The sequence below is a fragment of the Entelurus aequoreus genome, linkage group LG23 (genome assembly GCF_033978785.1).
Source record: "Entelurus aequoreus isolate RoL-2023_Sb linkage group LG23, RoL_Eaeq_v1.1, whole genome shotgun sequence".
Classification (NCBI taxonomy): Eukaryota; Metazoa; Chordata; class Actinopteri; order Syngnathiformes; family Syngnathidae; genus Entelurus; species Entelurus aequoreus.
Window position 1 is genome coordinate 6,762,244 of NC_084753.1, and position 27,363 is coordinate 6,789,606.

Sequence of the window (27,363 nt, forward strand, 5' to 3'; positions counted from 1 at the left end):
TGTATGAAATACTTGACTTTCAGTGAATTCTAGCTATATATATATATATATATATATATATATATATATATATATATATATATATATATATATATATATATATATATATATATATATTTTATTTACATAGAAAAGAAAAGAAAATACTTGAATTTCAGTGTTCCGGTGGCTATCCATTAGATGGCAGTATTGTCCTGTTTAACTTCTCCGTTCATGTCTGAGTATATTATTTCGGCCACCGTGTTCAATGGAGAAGTCTGTTCTACAAAATGTACAGGCAACATAATTACATACACCTTCCCCTTTGAACTGTCCTGGATGAACTGAAATTCTTGTTTCCATTCGTTTTGGAACTTGCAAGCGTATTTCTTCATCTTGCTCGTCGACGGCGTCGCCATGTCTGTAACTTCCTCGTTCTTCTGCTTCGTCTCCCTGTTGTGTGCGCAGTTGTGCACTCTACTCTCTAAAAGCCCTAGATGTTATGACGTCATTGGGCAGGCAAGCTGTTTATATTGTGGGAAAGCGGACGTGAGAACAGGCTGTCCCCACTCAGTCTCAGGTCCGCATTGAGCTGGAGGGGGCGTGGCCTCCAGCTCCGGCTGAATACCGGGAGTTTGTCGGGAGAAAATCTCTGCTGGGAGGTTGTCGGGAGAGGCGCTGAATACCGGGATTCTACCGCTAAAAACGGGAGGGTTGGCAAGTATGACTCACGCTACCGCGTCTGCGTATCCAACTCAAAGTCCTCCTGGTAAGAGTCTCTGTTGTCCCAGTTCTCCGCAGGCCAATGGTAAAGCTTGACTGTCATCTTTCGGGAATGTAAACAATGAAACACCGGCTACGTGTTTGTGTTGCTGCAGCCTGCCGCTAATACACCGCTTCCCACCTACAGCTTTCTTCTTTGCAGTCTCCATTGTTCATTGAACAAATTGCAAAAGATTCACCAACACAGATGTCCAGAATACTGTGGAATTTTGCGATGAAAACAAAATGTCCGCTACAATCCGTGACGTCGCGCGCAAACGTCATCATACCGAGACGTTTTCAGCAGGATATTTCGCGGGAAATTTAAAATTGCACTTTATAAGTTAACCCGGCCGTATTGGCATGTGTTGCAATGTTAAGATTTCATCATTGATATATAAACTATCAGACTGCGTGGTCGCTAGTAAATAAATAAATAAATGGGTTATACTTGTATAGCGCTTTTCTACCTTCAAGGTACTCAAAGCGCTTTGACACTATTTCCACATTCACCCATTCACACACACATTCACACACTGATGGCGGGAGCTGCCATGCAAGGCGCTAACCAGCAGCCATCAGGAGCAAGGGTGAAGTGTCTTGCCCAAGGACACGACGTAGTAGTGGCTTTCAGCAGGCCTTTAAGGCTGTTAAATTAGGTGAAATTATTATTTCGCTGGCATTTTGTGTTTACGGGGTTGTTTACTCTCATGCAGAATTGACATATTTAACTGGGCTAATGTCATCTTAATGTTGTGTGTTTTCATGCTAAATGACGCGTCCATTTTCGTCCCGATAGATGCACGTAATCCTCAAAGTGGCCTACATTTGGGGCTCTCGTTGACGGTGATGTATCCATGTCTTTGTGCACGTGTGTGTGAGAACAATAGGCTCTCTAATAATGACTGATCCTAACACTGTACACGTGCCACAAGCAAGTAACCGCAACACACACACACACAGGGATGATGTTTGATAAGGAATTATCGAGTTCGAGCCTATTATCGAATCCTCTTATCGAACCGATTCCTTATCGATTCTCTTATGGAGTCCAGATAGGTTGTTGTATATGGAAAAAAACACACAATATTTGGTTGAACAAAAGCTCACTTTTATTATATAATAAAAAAATAAAATCTAATAAATAAATAAATATTGACTGTTACCCACCTAAAAAAATTAAATAAAATAAATAAATATTGACTGTTGTTACCCAAAGAATATTAAGTGGGATTTTTCATAAAAACAAATATATACAGTAACACAAAAACAAGCTGTCTCTGTGATCACTATAGGTGTATAAATAATAATATAGTGTTAAATAAAATCAGTCCCTTGGGCACAAAACTGAAAATAATACAGCTCTCCAAAAAGTGCACTTCTGCTGCTATTGGAACATAACTGTTTGTTATGAAGCTTTGACATTTTTGCACTTTATTTCTTTATTGAAAGACAATTCTATGAAGAGAAAAGTTGTTTGCAAATGTGGTTACGATGCTAAAAAATGAAAAGTTAAAGCTAAAAAAAGAAATACACTTTGAGTTAACATTATTTCTTTATGGGGGAAAGATGTTATGAGCTAGAGCAGTGTTTTTCAACCTTTTTTGAAGCAAGGCACATTTTTCTTATTTAAAAAATCCGGAGGCGCACCACCAGCAGAAATAGTTAAAAAAAATTAAACTCCACCAGGTCGTCGTGCCTTATTTTGAGTTTGTTCGTGTTTTCCTGTGTGTAGTGCTTTAGTTCTTGTCTTGCGCTGTTATTTTGGTGGCCCTTCCTGTTTTGTTGGTGTTTTCCTGTAGCAGTTTCATGTGTTCTTTTGAGCGCTATTCCGCGCACCTGGTTTGTGTTAGCAAACAAGGCTATTTACATTGTTGCTATCCTTTTTTGTGTGGACATTGTTGATTGTCATGTCAAGAACGGACATACTTTGTGGACGCCGTAAGTTTTTGCTGTCGTCCAGCGTTCTGTTTCTGTTTACTTTGTAGCCAATTCAGTTTTACTTTCCTTTTTGCATAGCCATTGCCTATCCCTTTCGTTAATTTTTGGTTTAAGAATTACATACCTTTTTACCTGCACACTGCCTCCCGATGTGGTCTGCATATTGGGATCACAACAAACCATCCTCGTCTCACCCGACACTTTACGACTTTTACGAAGCAATTAACTACCCGCTGCCACCGACTCGTTGGATCTATGCTATGCGCATGCGCGGAGGCTTTTTTTTTTTTTTTGGTTATTTTTTTGTTGTTGTTGTTTTTTTTTATAAACCTTTATATATAAACTGCAACATTTACAAACAGCTGAGAAACAATAATCAAAATAAGTACAAAAACAGTACAAAACAGTGCCAGGGCGGCGCTGAGGCTACGTCTCATGAGGTGGCGTAAGCTAGCCAATGATGTGTCATGTGCAGCTCACGTGACGACGGCGTCTCCTTTGCTGGAAAAATTCGAAAAATGGCGCAGGAAAACACGACCGATAGTTTAGCGGAGAAACATCTTGAGGTTATTGCTTCAATGGAGAAAAGTGTACGACCTAAGTGGTCAAAAGTGTGGGAACACTTCACTTTAAAGACTTCAAAGAAGAGCGTTTCCTGCAAAATGGCACGGAAGTACAACATTGCTTCAGAAGCACCTGAAAAGGAAACATGTTGGAGCCATGGATGAAGGGAAGAACTCACAGTACGTAACTTTTTAAGTCCATAGTGGCAACAAGCATTCATGAGTTCAGCTTTTTTGTGAGTAACTTTAATGTTATGCCTTTGTTGCAACGCGGGGCTGATAATGTGTCTCCGGCACATTTGACTCCGTTTTGAGAGAGAAAACGCACGGTTACCAATTTGGAAATAAACGTAACGGACAGAAATATCTCAGGTTGGTTTCATAATGGATCAATGTAGCCGGGCTGATAAAGCTATATAAATATATTTAGATTTGAGTGACGCTTTAGTATAACTAAACGTTATGAAGGTGCTGGAATATTTCATGCTATTATTCAGAGGCAGCCTAAAATGAATCCTTTATTATTCACAACAGAAACGTGTACAATATCTGATTCAGTTCTGATGAGTTACATTTATAATAATGATAAATGGGTTATACTTGTATAGCGCTTTTCTACCTTCAAGGTACTCAAAGCGCTTTGACAGTATTTCCACATTCACCCATTCACACACACATTCACACACTGATGGCGGGAGCTGCCATGCATTTCTGTGTTATTGTTGGTGTATGCTGCACCCGCAATGTCCACAACATGGTGCCAGTATGCTGGGTTTTTTTCAATAAAATACTGGAAAGGATAGAAATGTAGTTTGTCTCTTTTATCCGATTATTAATCGATTAATCGAAGTAATAATCGACAGATTAATCGATTATCAAATTAATCGTTAGTTGCAGCCCTAATATATATATATATATATATATATATATATATATATATATATATATATATATATATATATATATATATATATATATATATGTATATATATATACATATATATATATATATATATATACATATACATATATATATATATGTGTATATATATATATGTGTATATATATATGTGTATATGTGTATGTATATATATGTGTATATGTGTATGTATATATATATATATATATATATATATATATATATATATATATATATATATATATATATATATATATATATATATATATATATATATATATATATATATACTACCGTTCAAAAGTTTGGGGTCACATTGAAATGTCCTTATTTTTGAAGGAAAAGCACTGTACTTTTCAATGAAGATAACTTTAAACTAGTCTTAACTTGAAAGAAATACACTCTATACTTTGCTAATGTGGTAAATGACTATTCTAGCTGCAAATGTCTGCTTTTTGGTGCAATATCTACATAGGTCCATTTCCAGCAACTATCACTCCAGTGTTCTAATGGTACAATGTGTTTGCTCATTGGCTCAGAAGGCTAATTGATGATTAGAAAAACCCTTGTGCAATCATGTTCGCACATGTGAAAACAGTTTAGCTCGTTACAGAAGCTACAAAACTGACCTTCCTTTGAGCAGATTGAGTTTCTGGAGCATCACATTTGTGGGGTCAATTAAACGCTCAAAAATGGCCAGAAAAAGAGAACTTTCATCTGAAACTCGACAGTCGATTCTTGTTCTTAGAAATGAAGGCTATTCCACTAAATTGTTTGGGTGACCCCAAACTTTTGAACGGTAGTGTATATATTTGTACTCATTAGCAGCTAATTATGTATCTCCATACACAGTGTGGAGCTGCTCTCCTACGTTAATAATAATCGCCTCCATTACAATTTCTATCTCCGTACAACATATCGTCTTAACCTCTAATTCCCCATTTGTCGGAAAAAAGCGCTAAATAATATTGTTAATGTGTTATCAGGCTGCGATGTTGGAGACACCCTTTCTTTTTAGAACCCACAAATTCAAGGATCATTTGCAGGCCCATTCAAGCTCTTGTTGCAAACCCCCCACCCTTTATTCCCATCAGACAAGAGTCTGCTACCATTTGGGATGAAAAGAAATGTGGTGGCAGAGGGAGGGGCCTTGGAGGTGTGTGTGTGTGTGTGTGTGTGTGTGTGTGTGTGTGTGTGTGTGTGTGTGTGTGTGTGTGTGTGTGTGTGTGTGTGTGTGTGTGTGTGTGTGTGTGTGTGTGTGTGTGTGTGTGTGTGTGTGTGTGTGTGTGTGTGTGTGTGTGTGTGTGTGTGTGTGTGTGCAGGACAATGTCTAAGCTACTATGTCATCTATATTCATGTGGCTATAGCCTATTTTAATGTGTGTATTACGTGTCTACTAAGCCAGTGTTTTTCAACCTTTTCACATGTTTTTCATTGAAAAACTGCCAAGCAACGTTCCCTCTAAGGTGCGCGCCTGCGAGACGCTAAATAGAGAAAAGTTGATGAGGAATGGCGTGTTTTCAACAAGACATGGACTGCCAAGCATTGTTCCCTCTAAGGTGCGCGCCTGCGAGACGCTAAATAGAGAAAAGTTGATGAGGAATGGCGTGTTTTCAACAAGACATGGACTGCCAAGCAACGTTCCCTCTAAGGTGCGCGCCTGCGAGACGCTAAATAGAGAAAAGTTGATGAGGAATGGCGTGTTTTCAACAAGACATGGACTGCCAAGCAACGTTCCCTCTAAGGTGCGCGCCTGCGCAATTGCGCACCGCTCAAGCGTCCTCTGCGCGCAGCAAATATATGCCGCGCACCAAATCAAATCCCATCTGAATTCTAAACAAAATAAACATATATATTCTGTGTAATTTTGCAATGCAACTTTGAGTGACAGTGACAACAAGCGGCCCTAACGGTGTTCGTCAACACCGTTCAATTGAACCCCGTTCAATTATTGTAACGTACATCGAGATGCTTCGAGGCCAGGAATTATATCGATCACTTTATTGAGCAAAACTGTTTATATTGGGCCATAACCACACCAAAAACATGAGTAAAACACTTCTATCTGGAAAAACTAGTCATTTTCTGCCGTACAAACCAGGCCAAAACCAACTTGTCATCTGTCACCAACACGCATAGCACTAAACCACTGGTGCGTTTATGGCCACACAAAAAGTCGGACAACTCAAACACCACACAAAGTTACACTATGACTCCTCAGTCATACGTGTGCTTATTTTACTGTCATTTATTATTAATGTTAATTTATTTATATTAGTCATGGAATGCTGTTACACACACTAAGTTGAAGTATTACTATTATTATTAATTATTATTATTATTATTTATCTTACGGTATATATCAAAAATAATATTGAGCAAAATTTTATTGAAATATTGTCGATGTGGCCCTCCAGCAGTGCTCGGGTTGCTCATGCGGCCCCCGGTAAAAATTAATTGCCCACCCCTGCTTTAAAGCATAACCAAGCATGCATCACTATAGCTCTTGTCTCAAAGTAGGTGTACTGTCACCACCTGTCACATCACACCCTGACTTATTTGGACTTTTTTGTTGCTGTTTTCCTGTGTGTAGTGTTTTACTTCTTGTCTTGCGCTCCTATTTTGGTGTTGATTGTCATGTCATGTACGGATGTACTTTGTGGACGCCATCTGCTCATACTTGCCATCCCTCCCGATTTTCCCGGGAGTGTCCCGAATTTCAGTACCCCTCCCGAAAATCTCCCGGGGCAACCATTCTCCCGAATTTCTCCCGATTTCCACCCAGACAACATTATTGGGGGCGTGTCTTAAAGGTACTGCCTTTAGCGTCCTCTACAACCTGGCGTCACGCCCGCTTTTCCTCCGTACAAACAGCGTGCCGGCCCAGTCACATAATATATGCGGCTTTTACACACACACGAGTGAATGCAAGGCATACTTGGTCAACAGCCATACAGGTCACACTGAGGGTGGCCGTATAAACAACTTTAACACTGTTACAAATATGCGCCACACTATTTGTTTACGTACGCTAGCTCTTCTACTCCAGAACCGTTGCACACAAAAGCATGACAACATGTCAAGACATGCACCCATGCCATCTTGCCTGTGCAATCATTTTATTCACCACAAGTTTTTGTTAAACCACATGAGTCATATTGACTTGGAATTCCTCGATGCGTTCCAAAAATCTCCCCCACGCAGTTCTATGGAAGACTTGCGTAAATTGCACTTTTCTACCGACCTCCCCCCGACTGAATTAAAAGTACCTCAGATTGTGAGGCTTGTATCAGGATATTAAATACTCAAGGTTGTCAATCAAACTGTGAAAATATTAAATATATTAGTGCTGTCAAATGATATTTAAAAAAAAAAAAAAATCTGATTAATCACACCTTTGGGTTTTGATCAATCATGATTATTACCCACTTGCATAATTTAAAACAATTTACAAACCTCTAAACTAGAGATGTCCGATAATATCGGCAGCCCGATATTATCGGCCGATAAATGCTTTAAAATGTAATATCGGAAATTATCGGTATCGGTTTCAAAAAGTAGAATGTATGACTTATTAAAACGCCGCTGTGTACACGGACGTAGGGAGAAGTACAGAGCGCCAATAAACCTGAAAGGCCGGCCCAGTCACATAATATCTACGGCTTTTACACACACACAAGTGAATGCAAGGCATTCTTGGTCAACAGCCATACAGGTCACACTGAGGGTTGCCGTATAAACAACTTTAACACTGTTACAAATATGCGCCACACTGTGAACCCACACCAAACAAGAATGACTAAACACAATTCGGGAGAACATCCGCACCGTAACACAACATAAACACAACAGAACAAATACCCAGAACCCCTTGCAGCACTAACTCTTCCGGGACGCTACAATATACACCCCCGCTACGACCAAACCCCCCCACCCCATCTCCTGAATTCGGAGGTCTCAAGGTTGGGAAGTATGCGTCTGCTGCTCCCACACGCTGTAAGTCTTTGCTGTCGTCCAGCATTCTGTTTTTGTTTACTTTGTAGCCAGTTCAGTTTTAGTTTTCGTTCTGCATAGCCTTCCCTAAGCTTCAATGCCTTTTCTTAGCGGCACTCACCTTTTGTTTATTTTTGGTTTAAGCATCAGACACCTTTTCCCGACATCTACAAAGCAATTAGCCACCTACTGATATGGAAGAGTATTACACGGTTACTCTGCCGACCTCTAGACAGCACCGACACTCAAAAACGGCACATTTGGGGGGCGGTATAGCTCGGTTGGTAGAGTGGCCGTGCCAGCAACTTGAGGGTTCCAGGTTCGATCCCCGCTTGTGTCCTTGGGCAAGACACTTTACTCACCTGCTCCCAGTGCCACCCACACTGCTTTAAATGTAACTTAGATATTGGGTTTCACTATGTAAAAGTGCTTTGAGTCACTAGAGAAAAAGCGCTATATAAATATAATTCACTTCACACCCCCGCTACCACCAAACCCCGCCCCCCCCAACCCCGCCCACCTCAACCCCGCCCCATCTCCCGAATTCAGATGCGTCTGCTGCTCCCACACGCTGTAAGTCTTTGCTGTCCTCCAGCATTCTGCTTTTGTTTACTTTGCAGCCAGTTCAGTTTTAGCTATGTAAAAGTGCTTTGAGTCACTAGAGAAAAGCGCTATATAAATATAATTCACTTCACTTCACATTTGCAGACTATAATTACTGGTTTGCAAAAAATATTTTTTAACCCAATTAGGCGAAGTTACATAATCTCCCACGGCACACCAGACTGTATCTCACGGCGCACTCGTGTGCCGCGGCACAGTGGTTGAAAAACACTGTGCCCGGTAAACAATGCACGCTTGTTAAGAAAAGACATGAGTGCCAGTTTTAATGGCGTGCATAAACGTCCCCGAGATGCGTGTGCTGGAGCGGCGAGAGCTTGTAAATAAAATAGATGTTCAACTTTGAAGCTCCGGGATGAAATAAAGGGAGAGGCGGCGTCGGCTCCTTGGTAACCGAAGCACATCAGCACAACAGAGCCGGTCCCAGCCCCCCTTTTTACCCCCCTCCGTGTGTGTCCCTGCCTGCATGGGGGTGGAGTTGACGGTGTTTAGAGAGAGAGAGAGAGGTGGAGTCTCATTGTCGGCATAGTGGACCTTTACACTTGTCGTGGAGTGCGGCGAGAATGTGAGCCGGGTCTCCATCCTCCTCTCTGGAATAATGGTGTTCATCGGGACCTCGTTTAAATCGCTCATTAAATTCTTCAAAAAGAAGGGTGAGTTGTGTTTCATAGTAGATCTTTTTTTTACTGGGAGCCTGGACTGTTTCACCTTGGAAGCAGGCAACTACTGACTTTGGTGTCATTTGTAAGGTGGACAGCTGCTGGGGAGGGGGGGGGGGCTCTTTAAATCTGCTATCGCAAATATTTGAGCCTTTCCCTTGGCACAAGTCGAATACATTTGGAAGAGAAAGTGAAGCTGTCAGCATGAGGAGTATTAAGTCCAAGGATCAGCCCCATGGCTGCTTATGAAGCACGTGCTTGTGGGCCACCTTTTTTAGCCAGGTGTGCACGGCAAAAACTGCAATCTAAGTAAGATGAAATATCTCAAATAAGGCTGATATTTGCTTATTTTCTGGCTGATAAGATCATTCTTCTCACTAAGCAGATTTTATGTTGGAGTGTTTTACTTGTTTTAAGTGTCCTAAATGATCTCAGTAAGATATTACAGCTTGTTGCTGAGATGTGATGACCTATATATAAACTTTTTCCACTGAGGGCCGCACACTGAAAAATCAAAGCAAGCGGGGGCCATTTTGATATTTTTTTATTTTAACAAACAATACAATATACACTACCGTTCAAATGTTTGGGGTCACCCAATCAATTTAGTGGAATAGCCTTCATTTCTAAGAAGAAGAATCGACTGTCGAGTTTCAGATGAAAGTTCTCTTTTTCTGGCCATTTTGAGCGTTTAATTGACCCCACAAATGTGATGCTCCAGAAACTCAATCTGCTCAAAGGAAGGTCAGTTTTGTAGCTTCTGTAACGAGCTAAAGTGTTTTCAGATGTGTGAACATGATTGCACAAGGTTTTTCTAACCATCAATTAGCCTTCTGAGCCAATGAGCAAACACATTGTACCATTAGAACACTGGAGTGATAGTTGCTGGAAATGGACCTATGTAGATATTGCACCAAAAAGCAGACATTTGCAGCTAGAATAGTCATTTACCACATTAGCAATGTATAGAGTGTATTTCTTTCAAGTTAAGACTAGTTGAAAGTTATCTTCATTGAAAAGTACAGTGCTTTTCCTTCAAAAATAAGGACATTTCAATGTGACCCCAAACTTTTGAACGGTAGTGTATGTATAAAAAATATACATTAAGGCCTCCACTCAGGCTTGATCCCGGGGACCCCAAAGGGTTTTGGTCCAAAAAATATTTAAAATGTGTCATTATTCAGTATTATTATCTCTAGATCGACATTAAGTCTTATCTGTCAATATAACGTTTTTAAAGATTTAAGTTGTATGCTCTTTTTGTCAAAGAAAACCCTGTTTTTTTATGGAAAAAAACACAAAATATGCAATATTTTCACTAGGAATGTCCGATGATATCGGCCTGCCGATATTATCGGCCGATAAATGCGTTAAAATGTAATATCGGAAATTATCGGTATCGTTTTTTTTTATTATCTGTATCGGTTTTTTGTGGTTTTTTTTGTTTTTTTTATTAAATCAACATAAAAAACACAAGATACACTTACAATTAGTGCACCAACCCAAAAAACCTCCCTCCCCCCATTTCTTTCTGTTATCAATATTCTGGTTCCTACATTATATATCAATATATATCAATACAGTCTGCAAGGGATACAGTCCGTAAGCACACATGATTGTGCGTGCTGCTGCTCCACTAGTAGTACTAACCTTTAACACTTCATTTTACTCATTTTCATTCATTACTAGTTTCTATGTAACTGTTTTTATATTGTTTTACTTTCTTTTTATTCAAGAAAATGTTTTTAATTTAATTATCTTATTTTTTTATTTTTTTTTTAAAGTACCTTATCTTCACCATACATGGTTGTCCAAATTAGGCATAATAATGTGTTAATTCCACGACTGCATATATCGGTTGATATCGGTATCGGTTGATATCGGTATCGGTAATTAAAGAGTTGGACAATATCGGAATATCGGATATCGGCAAAAAGCCATTATCGGACATCCCTAATTTTCACCCAATAACATTTTTAAGAGGAATATTTGAGATTATATAATAATTGGAGCCTTAAAAAGGTCAACAACTCATAGCACCATTGATTTTAATTCATTATTATTTTTTGAGCGATGACACTTAAAAACAAATCACACAAAAATTATTGGGAACCAAAAGTGTTAAAAAATAAATTATAAAATTTTTTTTACTGTTTACTTTTAACACAATAATCTGGAGATCAACTTCAGATCCAACCGTCAATTATAAGTTTTATTGTTGTTTATGTTTTTTGTTTGTTCGTTTTAGGCCCTTCTTTAAAAAATTTTAAAAAAAAGCTAAATTTTTTATATGGCAAACACAAAATATGCAACATTTTCCCCAAAAAATATCTGAAAGTGCAATATTTAATGTGACGTAATTGGAGCCTTGGATAGGTCCATAATTGATAATGACATTGATTTTGATTCATTATTATTTTTTAAAGAAAGAAACAGCCTGCATGGCAGCTTTGTGTTATTAGAGTAAACATTGCAACATTTTCTTGTTACATTTCACCTGTTTGCTCTTTCATACCACTTTTTGTGTTTTTAATTTTTTTAATCGTATTTTAAAATGGGCCGTGGGACCGTTAAAAAAATGAGCTGCGGGCCGCAAATGGCCCCCCGGGCCGCACTTTGGACACCCCTGACCTATATTGAGTAAAACAGGCTTGAAACTAGAACATCAACTGTTGCAAAGCTGTGTCATCAACACTCACAAGTATAAAACTACTTTTTTAAAGTCATCATTTCTTATTTTAAGCATGAAAAAAAAAAAAATTCATGACTTTGACACAATTGTGTCTCATAATTAAAACAGATGACAGCCAAATGGACTTTGCTGTTTTATTTTCAATGAAACAACAGAAAATACGACAGTTATTGTTTTTTTGTTTTTTTGTTTTCATGTTTATTTCGAATATGTAGACAAAACAAAAACAAACAAATTTTGCAAAAAAACAACAAAAAAGCCATTCAAGAATGAATAACAAAAATAATCATAATAATAATAATAATAATAATAATAGTAATAATAAAAAAGCAAAAAGAAACAAGATATGAAATTAAACATTAATGTAAACATATAAAATACGACAGTTAATATTTAAACATTTAACATGTGACATTTCTAACTATTTTGAACAGAAATAGTTCATGCACATTCAGGTAAATTCTTCAAAATTACAATTAAAAAAAAATTTGGCCGGGGGCCGGGCTGGAAAAATGCGCACTAATTGACTGAAAGAGCACGCACTTGGCGCGATGATGTCATGTTATCCATGGAAAAATGCATTTTTAGACAATATGATTTGCCTGAGCGGCTAGGAGACCCCGAGAGTAACAAGCGCTTGCCTTGTTGCCTTCCCATTAAGAACAATAAATTAGTTTTTAGTATAAGTTTGCTGGTTTCAAGAAATGTAATGCCGAGCGCATATCATTATGTCAAGATAAATTACTTAATTTAAGAATATTTTTCAACATATTGAGCAAAAAGGTCTCTCTTTTTTTCCTACCAAGAAAAGTGCACTTGTTATTTGTGACAATACCGTATTTCATTAAATGACTCCCGCCTCCTGGTGGTAGAGGGCGCTAGTGATCCTTCTTGCGACTGCTGGTACTGCAGAAGACCTGTGCTGCAGAAGAAGACAACAGCAGCAATAGTGCGCAGCCATTTATTTTACCATGGAGGATTACATATCTAAAATAAAACAGTTTTCTAAACTGGACTTTCAATGGAAGCAGGAGGTAATACTTAAAAGGAAGATCTCCATCGAGACAGAGGGACTTTTAAAACTGAAGGAAGACTTCTATATCGATGCTTTTCTTCAAAAGGAGCTGGCATGGACTCTTTTATACCTAAAGGTAAGACCATAATAACGTTTTTTTTTTATTAAATGTGCTTTTCATGATAAGGTAAGCGCCGGAGTGAGAAGAGGTTTTAAAATAATTACCGCATGCAAGTTTTAAATTAATTAGCGCCCCTGCGGCTATTCAAGGAAATACGGTATATTACTTATTTTAAGCTATTTTTGGGTTCATTGAAGTTAGCTAATTTTTCTTGTTTTGGAAAGTCTTAACAAGCTGAATTTTCTTGTTCTATTGGCAGATAATTTTGCTTAGTTCAAATAAAATACCCCTAACTTTTAAGCCCGGGTGTACACTGCAAAAAGTCAGTGTTCAAAAACAAGGGGAAAAAAAATACAAAAATGAGGGGTATTTTATTTGAACTAAGCAAAATTATCTGCCAATAGAACAAGAAAATGTGGCTTGCCGAGACTTTCCAAAACAAGTCAAATTAGCTAACCTCAATGAACCCCAAAATATCTTAAAATAAGTATATTCTCACTAATAACAAGTGCACTTTTCTTGGTAGAAAAAAAAAGAGACCTTTTTGCTCAATATGTTGAAAAATATTCTTAAATAAGTAAATGCTCGTGCCATTATCTTGACATAATGATATGCGCTCGGCATCATGATTTTTTTGTTTCATGCTTGAAGTAAGAAATGATGACTTTAAAAAAGTAGTTTTATACTTGTGAGTGTTGATGACACAACAGTTGATATTCTAGTTTCAAGCATGTTTTACTCAATATAGGTCATCAAATCTCAGCAACAAGCTGTAATATCTTACTGACATCATTTAAAACACTTAAAACAAGTAAAACACTCTAACATAAAATCTGCTTAGTGAGAAGAATGATCTTATCAGACAGAAAATAAGCAAATATCACCCTTATTTGAGATATTTCATCTTACTTAGATTGCAGTTTCTGCAGTGTATTTATATTACGTTGGTGTGTCGGAGTTAAGAACTAACTTAATAATTAGGATTATTGTCGTCGATTGTTGGCTCAGCACTTTTTCACACGCCTGCACTTTGCCCCGAGACTCGCCGCCTTACCCTTCGCTAATGTGGAGGCCGTTAATGGTTAACTTTTATCATCATAAAGGTAGAGTGGACTTTTTTAGGATGAGTCAGATATTGAAATGTTGGCTGTGTTCTGCTAAAAAAGATGCGTCTCAAGTAGAGATGTCCAAAAATGGCTTTTTTGCCGATATTTGATATTCCGATATTGTCCAACTCTTAATTACCGATACCGATATCAAGCGATACCGATATATACAGTGGTGGAATGAACACATTATTATGCCTAATTTTGTTGTGATGCCCCGCTGGATGCATTAAACAATGTAACAAGGTTTTCCAAAATAAATCAACTCTGTCATGATCTGTGGTCTGGATTATGTTTTTGTTAGTTTTTGGACTCTTTTAGTTCCTGTTTGTGCTCCCTTGTTTGTTTTAGTTTCCATGACGACTATGATTTTCACCTGTCTCTTGCGTTCGGGTCACACCTGTCTCTAATCAAGAGAGACTATTATTTAAGCCTGTCTTTGCCAGTTAGTCGGTCTGGCGACATTGTTCTTTTCATGCCATAGTTCATGCTTGTATTCATGCGATTGTTTCATGCTCTTTTTCATGCTTGTGTCATGCGATTACTCTGTTCATGCTGTCTTTTTTCATAGTTCATGCTATTTGTTTCAAGCCACCGTTTAGTGAGTTTTTCATGTCTTTAGTTTCATGTTTCATGTCCTAAGTTTTTTGCCTTAGCTTTCGCGTGTGTTAGGCATGCTTGCTTTCGGGTTGTTTTCTGTTTTTTTTGTACCCTTTTGAGTTTTGGTAATTAAATATGTTCCTACCTGCTACCTTTGTCCGGAAAAGTCCGTTCGCATCCCGGGAGAACAATTCTCGCAATAAGCAGCGAAAACCCTCACGTCATGACAAACTCAAGTTATGGAAAAAAGTGCCAACATGGCACTGCCATATTTATTATTGAAGTCACAAAGTGCGTTATTTTTTTTAACATGCCTCAAAACAGCAGCTTGGAATTTGGGACATGCTCTCCCTGAGAGAGCATGAGGAGGTTGAGGTGGGCGGGGTTTAGGGGTAAGAGGTAGCAGGAGGTGTATATTGTAGCGTCCCGGAAGAGTTAGTGCTGCAAGGGGTTCCGGGTATTTGTTCTGTTGTGTTTATGTTGTGTTACGGTGCGGATGTTCTCCCGAAATGTGTTTGTCATTCCTGTTTGGTGTGGGTTCGCAGTGTGGCGCATATTTGTAACAGTGTTAAAGTTGTTTATACGGCTACCCTCAGTGTGACCTGTATGGCTGTTGACCAAGTATGCATTGCATTCACTTGTGTGTGTGAAAAGCCGTAGATATTATGTGACTGGGCCGTGCCTTTAAGGTTTATTGGCGCTCTGTACTTGTCCCTACGTCCGTGTACACAGCGGCCTTTTAAAAAGTCATACATTTTACTTTTTGAAACCCATACCGATCATTTTAAAACCGATACCGATAATTTCCGATATTACATTTTAAAGCATTTATCTCTAATTAAGACTTTTTTTGTTGATTTTCTCTATTTTATGCTGCCTTTTTTTTTGCTGCAGCTGTTACATATACTATAATATTGTACATGGTAATTGGGATTTGTTATATATTGTATATATTATATACAAATATTATATAATATATCAGTATTTATTACTTACTGTATATATAATATGTAAATATTACATATATGTTATATTGCTACTATGGTACATTTTTAGTCTACTTTATACCTTTTTGTTTCCACCCTCTTTTTGTGCCCTTGCGTGCATTATCCTTTCCATCTATTTATAGATCTGTATCGCTCTGGAATAACTTGCCTCGGTTTTTAAAAGGAATGTAACATTTGATCTGAGTCTGTAAATTAGTTTCCTTGTTGATGATTTTTTTTTTGGTTTTGAATTGTGTAGTTATATATTTATATGGTAATTAATATTCTGTGACTGTAAATTGTTTGCTTGTTGATGCTTTTATTTGTTTCTGTATTGTGTAGTTATAATTACCCCCGAAAGGGACAAGCGGTAGAAAAATGGATGGATGGATGTGTTGAGTTTGTGGACCCCAGGAAGACTAGTGGGTTGTTGTGGCAACCAGCTAATGGGGATCCTTAATACAAATCCAAATCAAATCCTTATCCTTTCCATCCTTTGTAACTGAGCTAAAGTCTAAGTTTTGCAGCCACGTGCGAGTTTGAAGTAGGGCTGGCAGATAAAACGATACCAGTATATATTGCCATAGACACATAATCGATATCAATATAAAACGGGTTTGATAAAACATTCGATCCGTGCATGGAGTGAGAGGAGAGACTGTGATATCTTGATGTATCGACTCAATAACAGAAACCCGGACTATAATTTTGTTGGTTTAATGCCAACGGTGCGACAACATCCTGACACTTCCAACGTGTGGTTTGATGAGTTGCTTCCCAAACTACTCTTTCTAGTGTTCAATAGCTTATACACTACTGCCATCTAGTGTCTGAAAACTGAAACTAACTTCAAATTGACTGCACACGCTCATCCTATCTGGTTACCAGACACCTTGTCCACTGATAATTAGCACTCTTGGTAAGTTGGAAATTGCATTGCTGTATTTTTTGGCAGGCTTAAATAACTCATAAAAAATATTAATAATTATCGATATGGGTCAGTAAAAAAAACGTATATGGTGATACAGTTTTCAGCCAAAACTGCCTAGTCCCTAGTTTGAAGTACCAGTATGAGCATTTCAGTGTTTCCCACACATTCATTTATTTGTGGCGGCCCACCACGAAAGAATTACGTCCGCCACAAATAATAAAAATTTAAAAAAATTGGGTTTTTTTGTCCTTTCCAGCTTCTCAGGCAAATCATATAGTTGATGTAGATGCCCAAATGGGCTGTTCAGATTTACTTTACAAAAGAGAAGTGTAGGATACTTCTCTTGTTGCCTTACCACTACCGTTTTCTGTTTATTTGTTACTGACTGTGGCAGGACACCTCTGCCTCTGTTTCACTTTATGTTGCTGGTAAATAATATGGTTGTAGTAGTAGGCTAAAGTGAAATTATTTAGTATGCACTAATTAAAGGGGCAGAGCTTTAAGAGACATTTTAGCTTTTATATTTTATAAGATATATTTTTTGTAAGAACCACAATTAATAAATATATTTCAGTGAATAACTTATTGTTCAAATCTGTATATAAATATGTACATAAAGTGTTGTAATTATATTGTAAAATGGATGGATGGACGGACGTTTAAAACAAAACTGTTATTATTAATTAGTAAGTATACATTTTTTGAGCCTTTTTAGAGAAAATCATATCATTGTAGTAAATTATGCAAATTACTCGATGATGTCATGGTGACCACGCCCATAATCACGCCCCCACCACCACAGTTTATGGGAAACACTGCATTTGTATGGCCAATAACTATTTGTTATTGGACCGATAATAATAATAATAATAATATATTTTATTTGTAAAAAGCACTTTACATTGAGTAAACAACCTCAAAGTGCTACAGTGTATTAAAAAATAAAAAAATAAAAATAAAAACTAGAACAGCCAAATAGCTAAAACTAGTATGCATATATCTAAAAAAAAAAGTTTTTAAGCCTTTTTTTAAAAGCATCCACAGTCTGTGGTACCCTCAGGTGGTCAGGGAGAGCGTTCCACAGACTAGGAAATTTGTAGTATCACCCAAAACTAATGTAATGTATACAAGCAATAGAATAAAAATATAATTATAGATAGAACCATGTTACAACAGAAAATAACCAGATATTAACAGTACATTATCAAGCCGATTAATAATAGTTTCGACAAAATAAATGACGCAATATGTTACCTCATACATCAGCAACTAAATTAAGAGCCTTTGTAATCCGTTTTGAAATAGTTCTATTATCATTTGTATGTCAAATAATATATGGTGCAAGAGGCTGCACTATGTCATTAAATAGATTTTAGGCAGTATCATCCATCACTAGGTCAGAGACAACTTCTAGGTTCTCTTTTTTTTTTTTGCTTTAGAGAGAGCTTGGGATGTTGATGAAGTGCAGGATTTGCAGACGTCTGAAAGAGCGCGGTCCTGCGGTGGCTCGCTAGAAAGTGTATTGTGGCCAATGAAAGGCCTGATGCCAGGACTGATGTGGAGACACAATACAGGCTTTGTGTCCGCGCTCCGCATGTCCTTGGTGTGTTGGACTGAGGCCATTTAGGGAGCACACTGTGAGAGCAGGGTGGGGGAGGGTTACCTGTGCTAAGTGTTAAACGTTTTAGAAATATGCGTGTATGTTTGGGTCTGATTGGTCCCCCGGATTTTAGAACGTACAATGATAGTCCATATTCATGCACTATGGGGCGCTTTTTAGTCTGAATTTGTTGTGTATAGCAGTGTTTTTCAACCACTGTGTGCCGGGAGATACAGTCTAATTTCACCTATTTGGGTTAAAAATATTTTTTTGCAAAGCAGTAATTATAGTCTGCAAATGATGTGTTGTTGTTGTGTCGGTGCTGTCTAGAGCTCGGCAGAGTAACCGTGTAATACTCTTCCATATCAGTAGGTGGCAGCAGGTAGCTAATTGCTTTGTAGATGTGGGAAACAGCGGGAGGCAGTGTGCAGGTAAAAAGGTATCTAATGCTTAAACCAAAATAAACAAAAGGTGAGTGCCCCTAAGAAAAGGCATTGAAGCTTAAAGGTCTACTGAAATGAATTTTTTTATTTAAACGGGGATAGCAGATCCATTCTTTGTGTCATACTTGATCATTTCGCGATATTGCCATATTTTTGCTGAAAGGATTTAGTAGAGAACATCGACGATAAAGTTCGCAACTTTTGGTCGCTGATAAAAAAAGCCTTGCCTGTACCGGAAGTAGCGTGACGTCACAGGTTGAAAGGCTCCTCACATTTCTCCATTGTTTACACCAGCAGCGAGAGCGATTCGGACCGAGAAAGACGATTACCCCATTAATTTGAGCCAGGTTGAAAGATTTGTGGATGAGGAACGTGAGAGTGAAGGACTAGAGTGCAGTGCAGGACGCATCTTTTTTCGCTCTGACCGTAACTTAGGTACAAGCTGGCTCATTGGATTCTACACTTTCTCCTTTTTCTATTGTGGATCACGGATTTGTATTTTAAACCACCTGGGATACTATATCCTCTTGAAAATGAGAGTCGAGAACGCGAAATGGACATTCACAGTGACTTTTATCTCCACGACAATACATCGGTGAAGCTCTTTAGCTACGGAGCTAACGTGATAGCATCGGGCTTAAATGCATATAGAAACAGAAGAAATAAACCCCTGACTGGAAGGATAGACAGAAGATCAACAATACTATTAAACCATGTACATGTAACTACACGGTTAATGCTTTCCAGCCTGGCGAAGCTTAACAATGCTGTTGCTAACGACGCCATTGAAGCTAACTTAGCAACGGGACCTCACTGAGCTATGATTAAAAACATTAGCGCTCCACCTACGCCAGCCAGCCCTCATCTGTTCATCAACACCCGTGCTCACCTGCGTTCCAGCGATCGACGGAAGGACGAAGGACTTCACCCGATCATCCGTGCGGTCGGCGGCTAGCGTCGGCGGCTAGCGTCTGCTAGCCAAGTCAAAGTCCTCCTGGTTATGTTACTGCAGCCAGCCGCTAATACACCGATCCCACATACAACTTTCTTCTTTGCAGTCTCCATTGTTCATTAAACAAATTGCAAAAGATTCACCAACACAGATATCCAGAATACTGTGGAATTTTGAGATGAAAACAGAGCTTTTTTGTATTGGATACAATGTGTCCGAATACTTCCGTTTCAACCATTGACGTCACGCGCATACGTCATCATCCAAAGACGTTTTCAACCGGAAGTTTCGCGGGAAATTTAAAATGTCACTTTATAAGTTAACCCGGCCGTATTGGCATGTGTTGCAATGTTAAGATTTCATCATTGATATATAAACTATCAGACTGCGTGGTCGCTAGCAGTGGCTTTCAGTAGGCCTTTAGGGAAGGCTATGCAGAATGAGACCAAAACTGAACTGGCTACAAGGTAAACAAAAACAGAATGCTGGACGACAGCAAAAACTTACTGTGGAGCAAAGACGGCGTCCACAAAGTACATCCGAACATGACATGACAATCAACAATGTCCCCACAAAGAAGGATGAAAACAACTGAAATATTCTTGACTGCTAAAACAAAGTAGATGCGGGAAATATCGCTCAAAGGAAGACATGAAACTGCTATAGGAAAATACCAAAATAAAGGGAAAAAGCCACCAAAATAGGAGCGCAAGACAAGAAGTAAAACACTACACACAAGAAAACAGCAAAAAAGTCCAAATAAGTCAGGGTGTGATGTGACAGGTGGTGACAGTACACCTACTTTGAGACAAGAGCTATAGTGATGCATGCTTGGTTATGCTTTAAAGTCATATCCAACAATTGCCACAACGACTTTTTACTGTCAAATGAGTTTCGTTTTTTAATGATTTCTGCTGTTGGTGTGCCTCCGCATTTTTTCAACGCAAAAAATCCGCCTTGGCTCAAGAAAGGTTGAAAAACACTGGTGTACAGGAACAGCTGTGTGGCTAGATTGCTATATCGTATTCGCATCAAGTAATTTAGTATTTCAAATCAGGTATTCCCTAATTGTCCACAAGTCACAGGTTGGGGGTCCACAGGTATTTAGGTTGAAATGTTTCAAATAGTTCTACATGGTCCCCAAAGGTTTGAGAACTTCTGTTTTAAGTGACCGATCTCAAATGATCACTTTCTTCAATATCCAAATGCTAGTCTACTGCAGTCGTGGGCCACGTTTGTTGTTGTCTAGACGCAGGGGTGTCAAACTCATGGCCACATCGCACGTATGTCTGCCCTCAGAGGGCCGTTTGGAACCGGGAATATACATCAATCCAAATGTACAATAGCCTTGTTACACAACTTGCATCGACAACTCATTTCCATTATTTTAGGTTTCACTAACAGAACGACGGATAACTTGCTTTCAAGTCGTAAGTCAAGCTGACAAGCAGATGTATTTATTTTTGCAAACCACAAGAAAATGCTGGAAACATCTTGTTGCACGATCGGAAAACGCTTTTGCATGCGGTACATTTTTCTCTCCAAATTGGAAAAAAAACAAACACATTTAGCCAGAAGATGCTATTATTATTTTCAACCTTTTTACATGGCCACATAAAGGACGTGGCACGCCGCATAAATGTGGCAGTCACATAAATAATGTGGCGGACTACATAAACATGACGGGGGGGGAAAGATCTTATGTTTAAAACTTGCATTGTAGAGCATCACAACTTTTGAGACTTGCAAGTGTAGAATAATAGCATTGCATCCTCTTCACTTGCAGGACTTCAATAGGGATGCGATAGTTATTGTGACCTAAAGGATCACGGTCATCATTGCATCGACTACTGGAATTTGCTCAAAAGCAACATTTTAAACTAGTTTTATTTGAAAAAATGAATTAATGCAATATAATATGATTTGAAAACAAAGTGTACCAAATTACCAAATACCAATAATTTGCATAATTTACTACAATGATTTGATTTTCTCTAAAAAGGCTCAAAAATGTATACTTACTAATTAATAATAACAGTTTGGTTTTAAACGTCCATCCATCCATCCATTTTACAATATAATTACAACGCTTTATGTACATATTTACATACAGATTTGAACAATAAGTTATTCACTGAAATATATTTATTAATTGTGGTTCTTACAAAAAAGATATCTTATAAAATATAAAAGCTAAAATGTCTCAAAGCTCTGCCCCTTTAATTAGTGCATACTAAATAATTTAACTTTAGCCTACTACTACAACCATATTATTTACCAGCAACATAAAGTGAAACAGAGGCAGAGGTGTCCTGCCACAGTCAGTAACAAATAAACAGAAAACAGTAGTGGTGGTAGATAGACACAGAGCTTCATCAAACATCTGATCCACTGAACAAAGAGCTCCAAAAATCTTGAACTTTAGACTGCCATCAGTTTTACTCCCTACACTTAACCATGTGTTTCCTACTGCCTGCAGACTTTGCACCCTTTGTTATATACACATGTTGTGTTTCTGATAGAAATACATTTAATAAAGTCAAATACAAATAAGGCAACAAGAGAAATATCCTACACTTCTCTTTTGTAAAGTAAATCTGAACAGCCGATATGGGCATCTACATCAACTATATGATTTGCCTGAGAAGCTGGAGAGGACAAAAAAAAATTATATACCGTATATTACCAAATAGACGCCCTTGTGCAAATAGACGCCCTTGTCCTAATAGTCGCCCGGGGTCTGAGCCCATTTTGTGAATTAACAGCCTCTTCCTAATAAACGCCTATGTCCAAATAGCCGCCCATGGGCTGTTATTTGCATAATTTAGATTAAAATCATATTGATTTAATTTTCATTAAACCCAATTTATAAGCTAAAAGGAAAAGCAAAGGTGCAATAATTCTGGTCATTACGGTAACAGCAGACGTCACGTGGGGATTCTGGGTAATCAACATATTGTAATGGGTCACCGCATATAGCGTAACACACAACAAACCCACGAGGAAAAGTTTCAACATGGCAAGCAACAGTAGCAGTGAGTTGAATGAACAGGATACTGGTACACCACAACTGATGGACGGGAATACTTTAAGGGGGAAGAAGAGAAAGTTTGACTTGACTTAAAGTTCAAGCTAGCGATTGTGAAGTATGCGGAGCAGAACTCTGGTTTGGCAGCGGCCAGGCAGTTTAACGTTGACCCAAAACGTGTACAAGAATGGAAACAAAAAAAGGGAGCACTACTATCTCTGTCGGCAATCGATGGAAAACGCCCCCCCCCCCCCCCCCCCCCCCCCCGGATGGAGGTAGGAAGAAAGTGAGCGACGAGCTTGATGCTAATTTGTGTCAGTGGATACATCACGTGCGTGGACTGAACCACCGTGTGTCCCGCAAAATGATCCGCATTAAGGCAAAGGAGTTGTATGTCACCGCGAGTGACACCGGGGTGGTGTTTGGTGCAACAAGTGGCTGGCTTAATCGTGTGTGTGTGTGTGTGTGTGTGTCCGTGTTGCAAACAGTAGCCATAGCTGAATGTTGCTTTGTGGTATCCTACAAGGTGTGTGGGCTGATGGGAGTGAGGACCAGCTCATTTACTGCTTCAAGAAGGGACAGCCATGTCAGGCAGGCAGAGAGATGCTGTTGAGGGCTAGACAGCAGGCTGCTGCTGTGGTTCAGGAAGAGGAGGAGAGTGATGAGGAACAGCAGTTCCTCAATGAACTTGTGATTGAAAAGGAGGATGATGATGAGGGGGGTGAGGGAGAGGAGGAGGATGATGATGAGTGGGGTTGAGTTGCATTTGGGGTTGCGTTTGCTGCAGTATTATTGTTTTGATGGTTTTATAGAGTACTTGGTACCATAATTGTATTTTTCTTGTATGCTTCTTTATTTAAAACTTGGAGTACTGTAGCCTTTATTTTATTTAAGTGACAGTATTATTGTTCTGTTTTGATGGTGGGTTTTTTAATACTTGAGTACTTGGTACCATAATTTTATTTTTCCCAGTAGGCTGCTTTATTTAAAAAGTGTATTTATTTTTAGTATTGGTATTCTATTTGACAATTGTTGCAGTACTGCCATGTTGAGTCCTTGTTGATCTCTTGTCTTTTGATAGTCTTGTTTTTTTGTTTGTATGTTTACAATAGCTTTTACATTTAAAATTGTTTGTACGAAAAAAAATACTGGACAGTAACCATTGTAACCAAATAATGGCCTGGTGCAGGCTGGTGCAAAAATAAATAAAAGCCTTGTGCAAATAACCGCCCATGTCCTAATAGCCGCCCGGGGTCTGACCCCATTTTGTAAAATAAACGCCCGGGCTACTATTTGGTAATATACGGTATATATATATATATATATATATATATATATATATATATATATATATTATATATATATTATATATATATATAAAAACATTTTGTCCTCTCCAGCTTCTCAGGCAAATCATATATATATATATATATATATATATATATATATATATATATATATATATATATATATATTATATATTTTTTTTTTTTTTAATTTAATTTAATTTATTTTTTTATTTGTGGCGGACGTAATTCTTTCGTGGCGGGCCGCCACAAATAAATGAATGTGTGGGAAACCCTGGTGTCCAACAGTAAACGATGAACTAATGAGGGTCAGGTGAGTCCTTATGTCTATTTCAGCTGTAAATAACAATATATTAATAATAAATGTCAGGCGACAGCTAGAACATAACACAATTAGCGTTAGCCTGTTAGAATTAGCATTCAGTTCATTCGGGTTGAGACTAATAACTACACAAAATATGTGTGACTTACTACTTCTACAGCTCGTAAACAACAAATAGTAAATATTTGCTGTGATTTACCTCATTTCACTCGTTTACTGCCTCCTCTCACATTTATCCTCAAACAACGTGGTCTCAGCAGGTGCTAAATAATAAATATTCCTCTGTAAATACGTCTGAAAGAGTCTGTCCACTTCTCGTAGCTTTGTGTATCGAAATGAAGCTTGTAGAAATGAAAAAATATATATATTAAAAGTATAAACACTGCAAGATAGTTGCACTAATCAGCATTCCTCAGCGCAGTGTTTTTCAACACAAGTGTGCCGTGAGATACAGTCTGGTGTGCCGTGGGAGATTATCTAATTTCCCTATTTGGGTTAAAAATATTTTTTGCAAAGCAGTAATTATAGTCTGCAAATGATGTGTTGTTGTTGAGTGTCGGTGCTGTCTAGAGCTCGGCAGAGTAACCGTGTAATACTCTTCCATATCAGTAGGTGGCAGCAGGTAGCTAATTGCTTTGTAGATGTGGGAAACAGCGGGAGGCAGTGTGCAGGTAAAAAGGTGTCTAATGCTTAAACCAAAAATAAACAAAAGGTGAGTGCCCCTAAGAAAAGGCATTGAAGCTTAGGGAAGGCTATACAGAACGAGACTAAAACTGAACTGGCTACTAAGTAAACAAAAACAGAATGCTGGACGACAGCAAAGACTTACTGGGGAGCAAAGACGGCGTCCACAATGTACATCCGAACATGACATGACAATCAACAATGTCCCCACAAAGAAGGATAAAAACAACTGAAATATTCTTGATTGCTAAAACAAAGTAGATGCGGGAAATAATAGACTGTATTTATATTATTCACTGTATTTATATTATTCACATGTGAATGATGCTGTATAATAGACTGTATTTATGTTATTCACATTTGAAAATGCTGTATAATAGACTGTATTTAAATTATTCACATGTGAATAATGCTGTATAATAGACTGTATTTATATTATTCACATGTGAATAATGCTGTATAATAGACTGTATTTATATTATTCACATGTGAATAATGCTGTATAATAGACTGTATTTATATTATTCACATGTGACTAATGCTATATAATAGACTGTATTTATATTATTCACATGTGAATAATGCTGTATAATAGACTGTATTTATATTATTCACATGTGAATAATGCTGTATAATAGACTGTATTTATGTTATTCACATGTGAATAATGCTGGATAATAGACTGTATTCATATTATTCACATGTAAATAATGCTATATAATAGACTGTATTTAAATTATTCACATGTGAATAATGCTGTATAATAGACTGTATTTAAATTATTCACATGTGAATAATGCTGTATAATAGACTGTATTTATATTATTCACATGTGAATAATGCTGTATAATAGACTGTATTTATATTTTTACATGTAAAAAATACCTAAGTGTTTATTGTCTATTGTGAGCGAACTGTGGTGCTGAATTTCCCCCAGGGATCAATAAAGTACTTTCTATTCTATTCTATTCTACTCTATTCTATTGTTGTTTTTGTTGTTGTTAGCAAGACCAAGGAGTGGGTGACTTGAAAGAGTTGATGGACGTTGACATCAAAGACATACCTTGTCTCACACTTTCTCTGACGACCAGTCATATATGGAACTCCGCCTTGAACTTTCTTACCTCCCCCGACCCACAAAACACACACACACACACCCACGCACACAAACACACAAACACACACCCACGCACACACACCCACGCACACAAACACACACACACCACACAGTACACGTCTTTGCATGGATAATTAGCACACTCTCATTGTCCTTCCCCTTCCTTCCTTCTCAGTCCTCCACTTTTCTGTCGCAGCCAGACACACCAGTTGTAGAGCTCAGGAGGTCACACACACACACCCACACACACACACACACTCATCTGGGTTAGAATTGAGTAACCCAAATGGAAGTAATCCTGCACCCAGGATCCCCCACGTTGGCATGGTTACGCTCCCTTGGTAAGTGTCGGTGTCGTGTTCCGTGTTGTCGGTGGTGATGGCTGCGTTGTTTTTGCTTATTGACATATTCAGTTGTTGTGCAGAAAAGTGGGGGAACAACTGCAAGCGTGCGCTTCATTCACTAACGGTGTTCCAAAAAAGATCAGTTAGAATAATTAATAATTGTTGGATATAGAGAACATACAAAGCTTTTATTTATTGAAACCACAATTATTGAAATTCAACGATTTGGTGCATTTGCAAACAGTTAAAATTATGTATGAATTATTGTTTTTTAACCTTTTTTGGAGCCAAGGCACATTTTGTGCGTTGAAAAAATGCGGAGGCACACCACCTGCAGAAATCATTAAAAAGAAACTGTGGCAATTGTTGGATATGACTTTAAAGCATAACCAAGCATGCATCACTGTAGCTCTTGTCTCAAAGTAGGTGTACTGTCACCACCTGTCACATCACACCCTGACTTATTTGGACTTTTCTGCTGTTTTCCTGTGTGTAGTGTTTTACTTCTTGTCTTGCGCTCCTATTTTTTGGTATTTTCCTGTAGCAGTTTTCATGTCTTCCTTTGAGCGATATTTCCCGCATCTACTTTGTTTTAGCAGTCAAGAATATTTCAGTTGTTTTTATCCTTCTTTGTGGGGACATTGTTGGTTGTCATGTCATGTTCGGATGTACATTGTG

At 38.1% G+C, this 27,363-nt stretch overlaps 1 protein-coding gene across 9 annotated transcripts in view; it reads left to right on the forward strand.

The window, feature by feature from the left end:
* Window positions 1-27,363, forward strand: part of LOC133640923 (NHS-like protein 1) — a 309,204-nt gene that overhangs the window by 231,425 nt on the left and 50,416 nt on the right. The window contains exon 1 of one of the 9 annotated variants that reach the window (XM_062034633.1): window positions 9,331-9,431. The exons of 6 other annotated variants lie outside the window; for them this stretch is intronic. In XM_062034633.1, the coding sequence (XP_061890617.1) occupies window positions 9,377-9,431 (55 nt within the window). In that variant the 5' untranslated portion in view covers window positions 9,331-9,376. Of the gene's footprint in view, window positions 1-9,330; window positions 9,432-13,010; window positions 13,281-26,585; window positions 26,683-27,363 lie in introns of those variants that run through there. 2 more of the 9 variants (XM_062034635.1, XM_062034634.1) reach the window with 2 other exon arrangements.